Genomic DNA, 18406 nt, shown 5'->3' with positions numbered 1-18406 from the left:
CCCACCAAAGTCAATATAACACTTAGGGCATGTATAGTAATGCTTAAAAAAATACTTTACTTATTACTATTTTTTTATTTTTAAAAGTGTTTTCAAAAACATTTTTGTGCTTAATTATTTCTAAAAAGAGAACTTAAAATTTTAGCTTTTTCTCTCCAAAAGTACTTTTAGTATTTAATTATTTTTCACCCTCAAATAATATAATACTTTTTTTCTTTATGCTTAATTACAAATGTATTAAAATCATTAATTAAAAATAAAAAATTAAAATATTAATCACAAATATTTAATGGTTATATTTAAATATTTAAAATATAATTTATATATTTTAATTAAATTTTATAAATAATTAATATTTATTGTTTAAAATATTTAAAATTTATATTTTATATATTAAAATATTAACAAGTTATAATAAATTTTTATATTCTTACTAAAATATAATAATAATAACTAATTTAAATATTATTTAAATACATATTTGTTACTTGATAACAACACGTCTAAAATAATTTTTTTTTAAAATACTTTTTGACAGTAATGCTAAACACTCAAATTTTAAACTAAACTTTTCAAAAACACTTTTATATAACACTTTTCAAAAACATTACTAAATTAGCCCTTTTTCAAACTTAAGCTTTTACCTCCAAATGATACACGCACCAAAGTGCACCTGCCGAGGAGTTCGTCAAAGCCGTTAATTCGAAAGCTCCATACAATCCACGAAATCTTTCCACTTTTATCTCTTTCGATGTTAATTTTTAAAAGTATTTAAAATTAGAATTAAATTGATAAATTTTATAAATGTTGAAAATTAGGTTTATTAAATGTTTTATAATTAAAACTATAAATATTCAACTAAATTTTAATCATTTTATTTAATGATATATGAAAAATGCTATCCTAATAACATTAGACTAATATTTAGCATTCCTTGATCGTAATAATATTAGATTAATATTTAGCATTCTCAAAACTGCAAGATAAAAAGAAAAAAAAATTCCATCCAGTCACATAAACAATGATGATTTCTGTATTTATTTTTTGAAAAATAGAAAAACACTCAAGAAAATATATTTAGTTGAAAATTTTAGAAGTATTTTTATTGTTCACTAAAAATGTTGCAAAATACAAATGAAGAAAACCAAAGTTTTTAACTTTAAATCAATTAGCCCTCATTCAAACTCAAAACACTATTTTTCAATAATTTTTAGAATATTAAACCTGATACATGTTCGAAACCATATAAAAGTAAATTTTTTATTTCTCATATTTTGTTATCAAAAATAGGTACCTAATAAGTTATTATTTTATACTTTTAATTTTAAAAATAAAAAATAAAACTGTTTTCTGATAATGAAAATGAAAAAAGTAAATGATTTTAGAAACGAAACAGAGCCTAAAAGTAAAATTGTTGGGATAATCCACTTTGCCTTGTACGGTCCGCTTTCTTTTACTAGAGATTCTACCGCTCATCGCATCTTCGCCATTACAGATTAATAAATAAAGCGTAAAATCACATTTAATTTGCATTAAAAAAAAAAACTCCATAGACAGAATTTTTGTTGAATGACGAATCAGATAAAACCAATCCTATTCACAAGTATCCACTGACTCACGATGAAGTTTTGTGCTGCTCTGGAAACCATTTCATCATCCCACGTTTTAAACCACCTCTGTTTTTACACGCTTGAAGGGGGACCCAGCCAAATTAATCCACCCTCAACAGCTCAACTAGGAAAAAAAAAAAAAAAAGAATCACAACACTTGAGGATGACTGGGGGAGTATCTTCCTCCTCGTCACAAAATAATCACTAAAGGAAATAAGAATGGCCAGGAAAAATGGCATCAATTATCAGTGAAACAAAGAACATTAAACATACAAAGATATACGTACCATCATCAACATGGCAACATTCGGAATATCTACAGAGTTCTCACATCACATTCTAAAAGCCTACAAAGGTCCGTTGCGTCCTTTAAAAAACACCACCCATATACTTGGTTTATGGCAAACCAGGATACACAAGTGATATTATCTGACTCAGGGACTTCATTGATCCTTTGAGAAAAGCATGCCCCTCCGTAGCTGGAAACCAGAAACAAAAACCAAAAGGAGAGTTTCTTAATGATCCCTGAAAGAAATAAGTTTCATTGTTCTTATGAAAATGTTAGGAACATAACATTACCTTTCATCAATAGTTTGACTTCCTTTGAAACGTCCTCCACACGACCTAGCATAGGTTTTATTCCACAAATCTGTAAGACACAAAGTTCCAAGTACAAGGCCATCTCAATTGTTTGAAGCAGTAGGAGACAGACTTGATGGACCTCTGAATGAATCTGCTTAGATCTGTTAGTCTCACATAATTCCGTGACGATAGCAATTGCTTGGTCCTGTGCTCCCAAAGGACAAAGAAAAGAAAATCCACCAACAGGTAATATTAATAAATGAAGTTTAGACCTCTACCCAGACCAGAACAGAACACTTTACTCATTTGACTTTTTCTTTTCTTTTTTATCCCCTTGACAATTTCAATACAGATCTAGAATGATGACTGGCATACTATTTTCTTAAGCCTTGGGAGTAAACAACAATCATCACTTTCTGTCTCATAATTGAAAAGAATGGCTAACAAAAACCCATATCACAATCATACCTGTATCCCGTGTAAAATTTCAGGCATTGGAAGTTCTGGAAAATGAGCAAGATCAACATATCCCAACTCTTCAGCCCGTTTAGCAGCACCCTCAGCTTGTAAACAGAGAAATTTCAATAAAAGAAATGCAATCCGGTATATCTGAATGGCAACTGAGTCTGAGAAGTATGTTTGTGAAACATGGTTATTACTTTCAGTTGCTTGATCTTTGATAACAAGAGCAGTTGTTGATATCCCAGAAAATTTCGGTTTTGAGATGCAACCAAGGGGTGAAAGAGCAAACCATCCATTTTTGCTGTTTACAAATGAAGGTTTATTGCAGCAATCAAGCTCGTCCTTCAGAATAGGAGGGCATAAGAGAGGCGGAGTCCGGCTAGAAGCCTCTCCGAGGCGCTGGTTTCCACGGCTAATAAAGGCCAGGAGATGAATACTCATCTCTCTTAACTGTGAATCTGTATCCTTCATAGCCTTAACCCAAGTATTCCAATGTTGTGCCAAGATGCACATTAGCATGAGAGTTTGCTCGGTCTCCATTAGTTTAGAAAGAGAAGTCCAAGTCCTTTGTGCACGTGGTCTTTTCTTGTCATGATCATCAGATGGAAAATCTGGTGCACTGAGAAAATAAGAAATAAGATGGGCTTTCTCAGAAAATAAGTATGGTATCACATTGGCCACAATATCAATACTCAAAGAACTGTCTCCTAAAGAATGAACCATCGCTGTGATGACAGCTAAGCCAAGTCCCCAAATGAGTTGAGGCTTCTCTATTTTGTCAGATAAAGTGGAGAGTTTTTTGCCAGAATTAATAACAGAGGAAACCCGACCATCTGACATGTCAGCAAATAAAAGTTTGAGAGACGAGAAAAAACCAGCATTAAGAAGCATTTCAGCACCTCCTCTTACACGCGCAATGGTCAAGAAGAACTTCAAAAGAACGGGAACTGATCCAAAAGAATTCTTATCTTGAAGTTTCAGAACAACATGTTGCAACTGGAGATGTTTATGGATGATGGGAAACCAAGTATCAGGTGTCAAAAAACATTTTAGTGTCAAGTCCAAAGCAGTCAGGCAGAGGGAATGACATTCAGCAACAGTAACACAGTTGCACAAGATGGGTAACAGACCGAGGCTCACATTAGAAATCTCAGCAAACCCTTCAATAGATTCTTTGTCGTTCACACCAGATATATGGGAATCAAGCCAGCAGAACTCCATTGACAATAGAATCAACATTATCAAAAGCTTCATTGTGTTATTCACCCCACTAACCATCGTTCTAAGGTCATTTAGCATTTTAAGACCAGTGCCTGAAGTCTTCAAGAGGAGAAGACAAACAGACATGGACAGGCTTTTCCGAACAGATCTTGTGAGATGAAGAAGCAAGTCTGCCTGTGAAGTGAGGAAATCAAGGACATCTTCAGAAACATCAGGGACTCGAGACAAAGGTTCTAAAGTGTCAAGGAAAGTTCGGCATATATGCTCCATGCATGAAAAAATCAGCTGATCAGGAATCTTCCCTCCAACCTCAGTCATTTTTTCCAGCGACTGCAACAAAATGTATATTTGAAATAAATTTATAATGGTAGCAAGACAAACGGGAATGAGAATTGAAGGCTTTCCAAACCCAGTGGACAGAAATTCTGAATGATACAACATACAAATCATTAAGAGAAGATTAAGAAAACATTTTGAGGAAATTTTAGATGCCAGTACCTAAAAACCCAGAAGTTAAATCATCTTAACACTTCTTTCTTAATAGTTTTACTGAACTAGCTCACAACTCCATCACTTCTAGAACTTGCATTATTTTATCAACGCCGTGTTCATTATGTTTTCGGAGTTGTTGATACTTCCTATTTATTACTTTGCACTTCATTGCTACAACCCAGTCATTGGTAGGCCCAACCAAACTTCCCCAATATTTTATGACAAAGGTAATGAAGTCTAAACTCCATTAGTAAAATTCTAATTAACAAAAGTAGGTACAGAGTCTCAGAATAAATAAAAATCTAAAATAGTTTGGACATGGTTTCCCACAATGAACTCAATTATTATCAGCCTTTCACATATTATATTCATTGCAAATAGCATAACAGATAAAAACTATTTTAACCTATTTATTAGTAAATTATCATGATTTCCGAGATCCCCTAGAAACAGAAATAGTGTCACTCTCAGCATAGAAAATGTTCAAGCAGCAGAAATAGTTAACCAGAACTCAGAGGACTTACACTGTCCTCATACACGGTTAAGACGGTAATTAACGCTTTCAGTGAAGAAAGCTTCGAATTTCCAATCAACACCATTGAGTTTGCTTTCTGCATGCAGCTCAGCATTGTTTCTGCAATTCCTTTAGATGTTCTCCATTCAGAATAATCCCACATATCTAATCCCAAATCTGCTTGTATGCGTCCAAGATCAAACACATGGACATCATCAGCATTTGAAAAAAGATCAAGACTGCACTTGTTCTCATAAATCTTCACCATCTTTGACTCTATCAGAAACTGGGAAAGTTCTTTAAAGGGTCCAGCACTCATTTTACGGCCTTCAAGTTCTCCTTGCAGATGGTAATAGAGATCACTCAGTATTAAAGCTTTCAGCTCCTTCCCTTCGCTGAAAGAAAACCAACAACGAAGAAATCAGAAAAGGCATTAATGAAGTGAAAAAGAAGCACAAAGAGTTACCCAGTTGTGCTAACACATACGTCAACCATGCCATTGGTTCAGTGGCAAAAAGACATCCGTTGATTTTAAGTCTTGATTGACATTAGATTTAGGGTTCAAATCTGGACAACCCACCCCCTCCCTTATAAAAAAATGGCTACCCCATGCATAGACCTTATAGAATCATTACATTTCGATTCCATTCATTTGCATCCTTGCTCAGATGGATGGTGCTCCATCTAGAGGCAGAAATAATGCTAACATTTAAGTTCTAATAAATATAATAGATGTTTGTGCTTTACCTATAACCACGCAGTGAGTACTGGGCCAGTAATTCGGAAAAAGCAGGCTGAACAGTCAACTGTCAGCAGGAAAACACAACCATACACCAGAGTCAGACATGATGTGACATAAAAGATAAGTAGGGAATAGAAAATTTCCTATTAAAATTATGTGTGGTTTCAGTCTCTTAGGAAATCCTCAGAAGTAACATTTTAGAGATGAAGTGATACAATTAATCAGACTGTTTATCATTTTAATGGAAAGAAAAGCCACAATATATACAAAAATGCTATCACCTTTTTATACACATGGCGAATCTTCTCCACTAAGGATACAGACAAACTTCCAGCATCACCAGCTACTAGTTTTCCCATTATGTGCACAGTGAGTAAACTCAATGCGACCTGCAAAGTAGCTTCATTTTCAACATTACCAAATTTGATAAGAGGAGGCCCAGACAATATATCTAAGGCAAATTAAGCAATAGCTTATTCATCTGGAAGTGCATTTTTCTGCAATAATTATCTAAATTTAAAATCTTGCATAGGGTTAACATTGGTGTCAACTAAACCATTTTTCTAATACCACCTCAAACATTATTGTTACAATGATAATCATTTCAGACTGCCGACTAAATAAGTGCTTTCAATGTGAATGCCCATTATCCTATACCCTCAAGAAAAGGAATGTACGGACTATAGCTATACATGAAATATGAAAAATGAAAAAAAATAGAATGTTTACCTTTGCATGAAAATATATTTCATTGTCATATTTACAAGATGTATATGATTTGATCAAGCTTCCAAGAACAGAGCTCTTACACCAATTTGACAAGATACTCTTCATAACATTATTATCAGCTTCAATCTTCTTATTTGATTCAGAGGGATCCTTGACAAGTGATTCAGCATATAACAACTTTTTCATCAAGAACACATCATATGCCATTGTTTCCAAAATAGCAGATTGACATCGATATCTGTGTCCCAGGAGTGAAGCCTCTGATTCTTTTATGCTTTTGAGCACAGGAACTTCCAAGGCAGCACTTTGAAAGATAGAGTTCGATAATTGTTTCCAGAACTTGTCAGAGCTCTTCAGCCTCTCCAAAATAGTTGTATACTGACCAGCCCCATGCCACAGTGCCTTTAAGAAGTTAAGTGCATTCAGTAGTACACAGGGATTGCTGCAGATTATATGTTAGTTGATTCAGTTGTAACCATGTCACCAAACCAAACACCTCAAAATCAGCATATTCAGGGTAATACTAATTATAAGTAAAAATGAAACCAAAGGGCTTAGGCAACACAATACCTATTAATAACATCATTAGAGCTTTCAACAAATTGGAGAATGGCATTTACAAGACTACATGTTTCAGAGCCCAGGGAACCAGACAAAGGTTCATTTGTTGTCTGCTTCACACCACCAATATTAGCCAGTTGAACAGCTGTATCCTCCTTTGTGTCAAAAATAGCAAGAAGGAAAGCAGGCTGCACAAAGAAACGACCAACATAAGAAGGTCTTGGTAAACTAGATCAGTAATATTAGAACATTGTGGTAGATCACTTGCCAACCCCTAGAACCTGGATCATGTTTCTGGTGTATCAAGAATTGATCAAGGACATAGGTATATATCCAGATTGTGAAAAAAGTAATTAAATCTTTGCAAGACCACATTCACAAGCCATCTAACTGAATTTTTAGTATCCATGAAAAGTTACAAGCTAGGAAGAGTTCCAAAAACAGATATAGTCAACCTCAAAAAAAAAAAACACTTCAAATAACCAGCAGAAGGAAAATGGTAGCCTTCAGAAGTAGTAAATGAATGATCCATGACTAACCTGGAAACGAGCTGCAGAAGCAAGCAAATTCAGTATGGCAATAAAGAGATCATCATTCAGTATCCAGTGTTCAAGTAGAATGCTATTAATAGAAAGCCTTAAATCTGCCATCTAAAAAAGGTGGTTAATCAAAATAGATTAGAAGAAAAAGATAGTTATTTAGAAGCCGCATAACAAGTTAGCATATTAATAACTTTAAAACACGAAATAAAATGCCAACCCGCTTGTCATCGGGACAGAAGCATGAATTTATAAAAGGATGTGGTTCCGCCATCTGCAACAACATCGCCAGTAGTTTAGCAGCAGCAACCTGTATCGCCTGCACAATCAAGTAACCTTGCATCAACACAATTTTAGCACATGGATAAACAAATTATAAATTATCTACTAAAGAAAATTACCATGTTGTCCCCACACCCACAAAAAAAAAAAGCCCTGAAAACATATATATTTAAAGAAGACAATTATAGAAATCAATGGTAGCATCCACATCTTAAGAAATTTATGCAATTATCCATTTTTTAACCTAATATCTTTATCAATCCATTTCTATAATTGAATTGAAATATTAAGTTAATCAATTTTTTGGTACATGCTGATTTACATTTTCAATGAGGATAAGCAACAACAAACAGGAAGAATTTGAATTGTGAAGCACATAAAGAATATTTACCGGATCACGAAAAAAGGATATCAATGATATGACAGCAGCAATAACAGATATTGGCTTGGTTGTTGAAGAGAGGACAGCTTGGTGAAAAGCTGGAATGCTTGATGTCATATCCTGCAGAGATAGCAAAAACTTTACCTTTTATTTATGAAGGTCTAAGCTGATTGACAAAATAAAATAAAGACTTCAGCAGTGATCATGTAAATTGTCAAGACAGAGCAACAGTGACTAGAAAGAAGAAAATCATAATGATCACATCATTATATGTGATGTATGATACCGTGAAAGAATATAAAAGCCTCCTATCCCAAGAAAAACACAACTTTCCAGAGCTGTATATCACCATGACCATAGAGTTCTAAAACTCCCTCTTCACCACAGTTAAAATAACTAAAACAAAATTTATATAGCTACTAAAACATGCAGCATAATGATCATGATTCATGAGAGCTTGAGAAGATGTGTAAAAACAACAATGCTAAAAGACTAAAACCATATGTATTTCCCATTAGATAAAAATCACATGTTATGTCCTGCCAGTAGTGCAAACAGCTCTATAAATTTCAAAACAATACCTTTGAGATTTTGGTAAGCATCACATATGAAATATCCAAAGCAGAACTTATAGCAAGTTGTAAACCCTGAATCTCGACCAATTTTATGAGGCGGTTGAGATAAAGTCTCTGTTAAATGGAGATTAGTAAGTAAAAAGTAAGTAAAATCCTAATTTGAAAATTAAATTAAGGGATAATATGGAGAATAGCAGACCTCCAAAGCTTCAGAAGTTGTACACATTATACGAAAGAGAGTGTTGTGGATCGAAGAATCATAGAGTAGCAAATCCCGTATTACATCAGTCAGCTTTTCAGAGGAAGCTGTTGCTAAAATGCACGTTTTCATCACTTCCAGCACCTAACGGAAGGCAGAAAATTAGAAACTAGTACTCCAGCATTTTAAAAGGTCCCTGTCCATTGTACAGGCTCCACTTGCTTAATTACATCATTACAAGCTGATTTAGTTGGGTATACAGACCAATAAGTCAGATTAACATTAAGAAGAACAAATCACTTCAGTTGAGATTTTACCAACTCAATCAGATAAATATCAAGATTGGTAGGAAATGCAGCTAATGCACAGTATAAGATGTAAAGACAGGCTAAACCTGATCATTTCATGACCAATAGGAAGAACTCAAAGACGCCTTAAGGAAAGAGGGTGGAAAGAATGTAGCCAACACAAGAAGAATTTTGAAAATTGAATTCAGCACAAGGCAACAAGAAATTGTACAAGATCCATAGATACACAGATCATAATGGCATATTTAAGTCTACTGGAGCTGCTCTCAAAGCTTGAGAGAGTGCAACATTACTTAATCATTTGTTACTTACTAAAAATGGATGCTACATGTGTGCTAATGCGAATCATCTTCAATAATGAGAATTTTGAGTATATACATCTGAGATTTCAAACAATTAATTGCTATTCTCGGTTATTTACTCTACATCATCTAATTTGGCCATAAAAGAGAAATTTGTTCATTACCATCTCCAACATCATAAATGCATTTTATAGGAATTAAAGACAACAGTCACTGTATTATAAAAATAAAGCCAACTAAACAAGTCTTCAGAGCTTACAGAAAAACCAATGCATACCTTCAATGTTACTTTCCAACGAGTATTCTTCACTTTATATTTCCAGTACTCATGATTAACTAGAATATACTGGAGGGAAAACACAATTAAAGACACGACAATATCATCTTCTACACCAGTCCTTACAAGCTCCATGGTAAAATCCAGCACTGCAGATATCATTAGAAATTGGAACATAAGAACAAAACAAAAATACATGAGCAATTTGGGAACTACCACCAGGTAAAAACTAAGAAAAACAAAAGTTGAAAAGTCAATACAATATAAGCTCCGGAAAGTTCATCTATGTTAAAACTTCGTGTTAGACAAGTAAAACAGCTAAATGAAGCAGGAAAGTTTCAATTTAGAAATCAATTATCATACAAGTACAAAAGCACATTGAATAGTCACACACATGCAGATCATGTGGGAAAATGGGAAAATGAAAAAGAAGTAGATGAAGGGGCAAAATAATAATAATAATAATAAGCAAATCATATAACCGAAAGCTACACAAATTGAAAATTGCAAAGCATACTAACAACAGAGCTTAAACTGAGTGAATACAGACCCGATATTGTTAATGCGCAGTCATAATCATTCTGCTCACTATCGATTAAAAGCATCTTTGCCAACTTTCCAGATAGCAACCATGATCCACTGTAAAGAAAAGGCGAGACAAGAAAGAATTAGAAATCAGCAAATGTATTTTTAACTCGCATACTATAGTATATCTAAGTACACAGATCATATATGTAAGAAGACAACAGGAAAACGCAAACCGAGAGAAGATGTAAACAAAAAGAAGAAAAATTAACAATCTTCAAAAATCAAAAGGACATCAATTATACCAATAAAAATTAAGTTCAAAATGCGAAAGAGAAAACAAAACAAAAAAAAATAAAGGAGAAGAGAGACAACCTCTCTTTTTCTATTTGAACTAGTTGGAGAGTGTGACCTAGGAAGAGGACTCATTTAAGTCCTGAATGGGTCTGGCTACTTAATTCTCCTCAAAACTGTTCTATGCAAAACCACACAATTCATGTAACCTAAATTGAGTGATTATAATTGGCACTACTTTGAGTTAGCTTCATACTCTCAGCAAACATTCAACTATCAGTTAAAATTAACCCAAATTTTTCTCTTGCAATTGCACTCAATATACTCTCAGCAAACATTCAACTATCAGTTAAAATTAACCCAAATTTTTCTCTTGCAATTGCACTCAATACTTCTTCATAAACTGGAAAATAACAAAACTAAACACATAAAAAGATAAAACGGAACACATATAATTCATGCAAGGTAGAGCTTGATGGATAGCTACAAAAAGAATGTAAGAAAAAGTGAAAAATATAAGGAAATCAATTTGGATATTTTCTAAAAATGAAATTTAAGAGAGAAAAAAAAGCCACCAAGTGAACAGTAATCAGTCCAACCTGAACTTAATGCTGGTTTATTTTATGAGCAGATTCCTATAAAATCTCAAAGCATTAGCACTACAATTCTCATGCTCCACTTAATAAGGCTTACCTTGATAGACCATTCCAACCTATGTTGAAGGTGCTTGAATTTGAAGCCACATCAAATATATTTGCTTTCAAGGCTACTGCAGCAACATTAGAAGGGCAACTGGCTCAAAACAGAAAAAGAATAAACAATGAATATGTGAACGATTGATAGGTAACAATATCATAGAAATGCTAGACATGCTTCAATGAACAATGGCAACAAACAGATGCAGGTTTTGCATGGACACAAAACACAACTATATGTCAGATTGTAACACATTCTTGATCAGGGATACCATCACCTAGAATCCTTCTTTGCCAGAACTAAACTCTAACTAGTAAGACAAAGGCCATGCATGCATTGTTTTCTACTCAAATAAAACTATTAAATTGTTACCACTAAAGGGTTGCTACCATGGCTACGATCTTCAAATTTTAACTAGGATTAATTAATGAGTGGAGATCATGTATACAACTTCCATTCATTTTTCTTCCACCTGGAACTGATGGGTGTGGCTTTCCCAAAATCGAGGCATTTTTAAATTATAGAACAACAAATAGAAGAATGCCAGCAACAACTCCAGTTTGGCTATCAGCAGCTAAACAGTCTGAAAAGGTAGTCTTCTACCTATTGAAACTTGAAACTTAATCTGCCATTTCAGCATTCGGAAAAAGATAAGTTCAATTACCATTTCAGCATCTTTGCCAATATTACAAAAGCCATGGACATCAATGCAGCTCCACTGGGATTAGGAGACAAATTTCTAACGATATTGCTAATGATCTCAACCACCCTGCAAAAAGAGCAAAGGCAAACTGTTGATATATAGCCCACAAGAGATGCAAAACATAAAATAGCATACGAAGGTAAATAAGCCCAAGTTGCTTAATTACCACACATTACTTTCTATCTGCCCGTTCATGCCAGTTGCTTGGAGATGACAGATGTTGCAACTATCCATCAAAGCAAAACATACAGCCTATTCAAGTTGTTAGAAAACAAAGAAGTTAAGAATCCAAGCTAGGTACAACATTAATTTTAAGGAAAAATTAAGGCTAACAGGACAAACACCAACCAAAAACACAGGTCTCAATAATTTCACAATTTCAAAAATGAGAAATATTGAACACAGTAACTTTCACTGATAACAGCTACAACAAAATATTTTCAGAACTTATGTTATCCGTGGCTATCTAGAGCTCATTGGCACAAAATATTTTCAGAACTTTTGTTATCCATGGCTATCCAGAGCTCATTGGCTATCTATTAATAACTACCAAAGGCAGGAGAGAACTACCGTGTTGCAGGACACCATTCGGCTGAGTAGGTCAAGGGTAAGAAATGCTTCTTCATTGTTTTCTAAGTATGGAATCTGGGCCAAACGAAGGAGCAGAACAAACACGGCCGATTTTGTATGCTGCAGAAGAAGATCAAGGAATTAGACTGGAATTGATATACCTGATTAATGTTGCTCAGACCTCTAGTCAAGTTTTGGAGTTTTATCAATAAAGAAATTCCTAAGGAATTATATAAGAGTACCATCATTACAGGTCAGCACACTATTAATCATATAGGCTATAGAAAACCTCATTAATTTTATTAGAAATGAGAAAAGCTATCAGGAAATAATGGATAAGAATTCATACATACATTATATATACACATACAGATTTGCATGCACATGTACACATACCAGTTAACAAATACAATCAAGTGGAACTTGTGAATTAATGTGATAAAAGAAAAACTTAATTCCAGCTGCTTGCTGTAGAGATATGATATATGTATTCAAGGAAATCAAATCAAATGAATATATTATGAGTCCATCTACAAGGTAGAATTTTCACCCAAACATTATAATTGCATGTTGCGGGCCAAAGAATCAACTAAAAATATTAGATGTCACCCTAAAATTTAATACTTATAAAAAACATATATAGATAAGAACAGATAAATGCGATATAGCTTTACAGAATTCTATATATAAAAAAATAAATTTCTAACGCTATAGATAACAGATATTGCATGTAACATAGTTTTATTTACAAAATAATCATAAAATATACATGGAGATAATTCATTTCTCTAGGATTTATGTTTTCAGAGATCCTTTGCTCCCAACTTCAGAAAAATAATGCTTAGCATTTTGGGGCAATTGTCCGCTAGTGTGCAGTCAACAAAAGTTAAAACCCTCAATCAAAACTTGTTCCAATAAAGTATAACAGAATCAGCATGGAATTATTGACAGACATCAAGAAAAATAGCATAAACCTCTCAATTATTTACCTCCCAGCGCACAAGAGCAGTTCTCCCATCAACTACTTTCAGAACGTGCCCATGAGTTCTACTAGGAATGTGCAAACCATCAATCCCAGGAATAGGCACTGGATGCTGAGTTTCAACAATTTGAGACACATTATCCAATGAGGATTCACTAGTAATGTCAAACAAAGACGATATACCAGTGGACTTATCTAAAAAGTTATACCTGTAAACAGCATAAGTGCAATACATGTAAGCGAAATGGCTAGTACTTGAACATACAATTCATCAAAAAGGAAATATCAGGAAACAACTGCAGAGGTCATCTATGACATCCTACATAAAGGTGGCAGCAGGAAAATATATCTAAATATATTTTTCTCAAGTTGAAATTTGAATTGCACAAAAAAACCTAAAAATGCAAATAGAAGTTTTAAAACATGTCACATAAGTTGGCATGTTGAGTGTTGTACGAACTAACTCCTATCCAAATTAAATAGCATAAGCATCTCATCACATTATCTTCTCAAAGGATGGATAGCTCAAGTGAACATAGTACAACAAACCAAAATCAATCAAACTCAGCTATAAGAAAAGGAACTACTTAACAAACATTAGACATTAAAAATATAAAGAGGCATAAATACATGTATGTGTTTCAATATATATGTCTTTTGAGGAGAATTATCCATTTTATATATATAAAAGTGATATAAGTTGGATCACAGAAAGGAAAGCTAGTTTCATATTGAATCAACTAATTCCCATATGAAATTAAATAGCATAAAACAAACTTAAGTAGTATCTTGTCACATTCTCTTTTCAGAGTTCAGATATCCTCTCAAGCGAACACTATAACACAAACCAGAGTCAATAAAGCTCTGCCATAAAGAAGAGAAACTACCTAAAAAACATATTAGGCATTATAAATATACAGATACATACATACCCCCATGTGTGTGTGAATGTGTGTCTGTACATATATGTATGTTGTGGTGCATTATCTCAGTTACATACATGTAACATTGAAAACAAATGAATCTCAAAAAGATGAAAGCAAACCCTCACTTACACACATTCTGCAGGCCAACTTCCCTCACATAGAGATGATAGAAGTCGTAGAAGTTCCACAGTCCTAAAAGGGAATTCACCCTCTAAGTTACAGAGAAGGCACCGAATAGGACCGTCGATGAAACTTGCTCTGTCCCAAAATTGAATACAAAGTGACTCCTGCAAAGTAGGTTAACAAGAAATTCAAATTAATAACCTATGGGCAACAGATAATAAAAACAAATTACTCAGAAGTAAATTCAATATACATCCAAACCTCTCCCCGATAAACATAGCAAAGAATACCCAGTATCAAATTAAGGGTACCATCCTCCTCCTGCAAAATGGACACACTGCAATAAATAAGAAATTCGGTGTAACCTTACAAGCTACTTTCATATATGCATTAAAGTAGTCACCTGAAGACTAATTTCATAAGATGCAATAAATGCAGAAATAAAAGTTCTCAAGACACTTCGATAACCTGCAACAGGTCCCTGAAAAAACAATGGGGGAATCCATAATCAAATTAGAGAGCATCACAAGATGGGACCAAGAAATTCCAACAGTTGCTATGAAATCCACTGGGAAAAAACAAAAAAGGATGGGCTAAAGTGGAATATGAGACTTCCAGTAGATCTATACTATAAGAAGATAAATTGTTTCTTACATCTGATTCCTTCAAGATGCCACTTTGAAGGATTTCAAGGAAATAACTCAAAGATGAAGCTTCAAAAGCTTGGCGAACATACCCAACATGATCAATCTCCTGGGAAGTTGAACCAAAAACAAAGGCAATGTCATTATTGGAGATATTCATTCATGTAGCATATAAAGGAGGAAATAACCACACACCATGAATTCATTACTTTCCTCTTTTTGAGGGAGTGATGACATCAGACAAAGAAACACCGCCCAAACAAGAATCAATGGGCCACCTTCTCTAATCTCAAAGACATCGAAGCCGGACATCAGAGCATCAATCTCTCGGACATCAGTCAAGGTAAAACCACAAGCTCCCTGCCTATGGAACAGGAAAATAAATGCTCCAACAACCAGATTATTTTATAAAAGAAAAAAGAAAAGGAAAAATAAATGAATAATTGAATATCAGGTAAATAAAATAAATTCCAAAATCAGCTTACATACAAAACAGAGGATTTTAGAATAATTACTTTTCTTCTCTCTCTTTCCGTGTTTTTCTTTTTTCATTTCTTTTTGGGTTTGGATTATTTGGAGCTAAGTACTTGCGGTGTCTAGAATGTTTTAAACATTTATGGTTTGCAAAGAAAACAAAGATAAAAAGGAAGTAAAGGCTATCCAAAAACCTGAAAGGAATTTCATCATGAACCATTTGAAGAAGATTTTCCAGGTTCAGAGCTTCTATGAGGATAAGTAACAGCTGAATTTTGGCTTGATAAAAAGAAGATAGTGCTTCAGGTGATATTGCTAGCTTTCCAAAGTTATAAGACCCTGATAAGGTCCCCTGTGACACCATATTGCTCAGCATGTATAAAACCAGTAAAGATGTGGAAATTAATATCAAACAATTACGAATGATGGCATACCTTATAAAGCAAGCATAAATTTTTCCATCTTTCAGCAGTACAAGTACAAAGTGACTCATAATAAATGAGAAAAATAATGTCCAAAACCAAGTTGTCTTCAAGTAGTGTCTCCTCAGCCCATAAGGTGAAAAGATCAACATCCTATAAACCATTCTCAAAACGAGCATTAAATGTTAGAAGCCTTAAACATAGCAGCAAATAAAATAAAACTAAACTAATATCCATTCTTGTATACTATCACCAAATGTAATGCATACACATAGTAAGAGTGCCTGAATACAACAAAAGGTGCATCCCACATGGTCAATCTCACAACGTACACATTCCTATGAACTGCCTATATTTCTATGAACTTGTTGCTCCTAGGTTTTTGTAGGGGTATTAAAAAACAACTTATATTACACGTACCATCTGCTCGGGATGACTGCAAGACATGAGAACTTCCAAGACAGATATTAGTTTTCCTTCCAATCCATCAGAAATCAGCTTTAGTGCTTCCTCCCTAATCAAACTCTCTTCTTTCAAGCTATTTCCCAAATATACTGCACCACATATAGCATTATAGTCATAAGAAGAAAACAAAAATCAATACCTAATAAAAAAAGTGGCAGAGCGATCAGAGAATAGAACAGCCTCATAAATCATAATTGCCTTACAAGCATGCATTAGGATCTGCCTTGTGCACTTCAACAAGCACTGGCGCTCAATAAAATACTGCAGCAATACCTTCAGAACAAAAGAGAAAACAGAAGGATATATAGAAAAGAATCAGACATCTTCATATCAGAGAATATAAGCTATGGCTAAATAGCGGATACCCCAAATATTTCCCATTTAGGACATCCTAAACACACATCAAAGTCAAAAACTGAACACTGGGAGACACATATTGACAAAAAAAAAAACAAGCATGCATGTGTAAAAGGGGCATACATGTTTATGATTACAATAAGCATCCAAAAAAATCCAACATTACAGAAGATAAGGAAGTTACTAACCACATGAATGGGATCATGAACTATATAATTCTCAGCAACATTTCCGCGCTCGAGATACCTATCAACGAGAATGTACGACTGCACCTCATCCAAACACTGTTAACAAGGAAAATGAGAATTAGAAAAGGCGGAGCGCATGAATTCTTTCTAGTTGAGGAGATATTATTGACAACAAGTAATTCATCTCTTGAACTCTTTCTTCTTGAGGAGAAATTCTCAGTAATGGATCACTCATTTTCTTAAAATTGTTCACTTCTCTTAATCAATCAAACAATGGATTTGTGCTAAGTAGTAAAATATAGCTTTAAGAAGTACAATAATTAAGAGAGAGAAGGGGGGGGGGAGAATGTTCAAATTGACAAAACGAATAGTGAGGATATAACTAACCAAATACGAGCTGACTTGCAAAGCCTTATCTCTGAAATCAGGCTTAACGGTCAACTCATGTGGACCAATCTTGATTTTCTCAGAGCTCATTAAAGCCTCCTTCGACTTCTCATTCGGCGATTTAAACCTAGCAACTGTCTCCACGAACCAATCGTGGTTTTCTTTCAACTTCTTCGCCTGCATAATTCGAAACGTGTAAAAACAACAGCACATACGCAGAAGAACTATGCTCTAAAAGAAAAGCAAAGGAGAAAGAGAGTTAGTAGTAGATATACTAGGGGTTCCGGGAGGTCGTCGGAAGGAGAGGCATTCTCGAGGTCGGTGAGAAGAGAAGAGAACGGCTCCCACCAAAGAGAGTGATCGACGGACTTAGTGGTGGCCGCCATTGATGGTGATCCACTAGAACCCTAGCGGAAGTAGAGAAACAAAAGGAATTGAGCGTTTTTGTCTTCCTCCTGTGAATTTTGATTGAATTCTTTTTCGCGCTTCTTAGAAGGAGAAGAGGTTTTTAGGGTTTTGAATGGAGGGTTTGGATTTGACCGTTTGGGAGTTTAGGAAAGATTGACGTGATGCGCCAGCGCTTCATTTATAATTCATCTTGTGCCATGTAATTTTAAAGGTAACTTTTGCTATTAGTCCTCCATATATAATTTAATTTGATATTTTTAATTTTTATACTTTTAAAATTTTTCAAATAAATATATTATATCAAATTCTTTTATTAGGTTTATATTACATATAAGTTGTAAATATAATTTAGTCTTATTTTCTTATTTAATCATTTATATTTTATATTTTTAAATTTTAAAATATTAATTTATTTTCTGCTAAATACATTAATGAAATAATGACATTTTGTGAATATTATTTGAA

The 18406-nt window shown here is 34.0% G+C and overlaps 1 protein-coding gene across 1 annotated transcript; it reads right to left on the bottom strand.

The window, feature by feature from the left end:
• Window positions 1-1379: 1379 nt before the first annotated feature.
• On the bottom strand, window positions 1380-18148 carry LOC108479371 (uncharacterized). Its single transcript, XM_017781921.2, has 33 exons — window positions 17809-18148; window positions 17534-17710; window positions 17147-17242; window positions 16805-16874; window positions 16557-16690; window positions 16149-16289; window positions 15909-16066; window positions 15436-15604; window positions 15251-15349; window positions 15000-15077; window positions 14858-14917; window positions 14603-14760; window positions 13555-13756; window positions 12566-12685; window positions 12162-12247; window positions 11957-12061; window positions 11290-11388; window positions 10328-10416; window positions 9778-9926; window positions 8891-9034; window positions 8698-8805; window positions 8126-8236; window positions 7673-7771; window positions 7453-7563; window positions 6923-7101; window positions 6353-6794; window positions 5905-6012; window positions 5629-5687; window positions 4892-5276; window positions 2661-4205; window positions 2190-2397; window positions 1898-2089; window positions 1380-1734 (listed from the first exon to the last, which is right to left on the bottom strand). The coding sequence occupies exons 1-32, from the start codon at window positions 17917-17919 to the stop codon at window positions 2007-2009; spliced, it is 5883 nt and encodes a 1960-aa protein (XP_017637410.1). The 5' UTR covers window positions 17920-18148; the 3' UTR covers window positions 1380-1734; window positions 1898-2006.
• Window positions 18149-18406: the final 258 nt, after the last annotated feature.

The sequence above is a fragment of the Gossypium arboreum genome, chromosome 12 (genome assembly GCF_025698485.1).
Source record: "Gossypium arboreum isolate Shixiya-1 chromosome 12, ASM2569848v2, whole genome shotgun sequence".
In the NCBI taxonomy this organism is placed as follows: Eukaryota; Viridiplantae; Streptophyta; class Magnoliopsida; order Malvales; family Malvaceae; genus Gossypium; species Gossypium arboreum.
The sequence above is the reverse complement of the archived record's forward strand: the minus strand, read 5'-3'. Positions and strand labels throughout refer to the sequence as shown.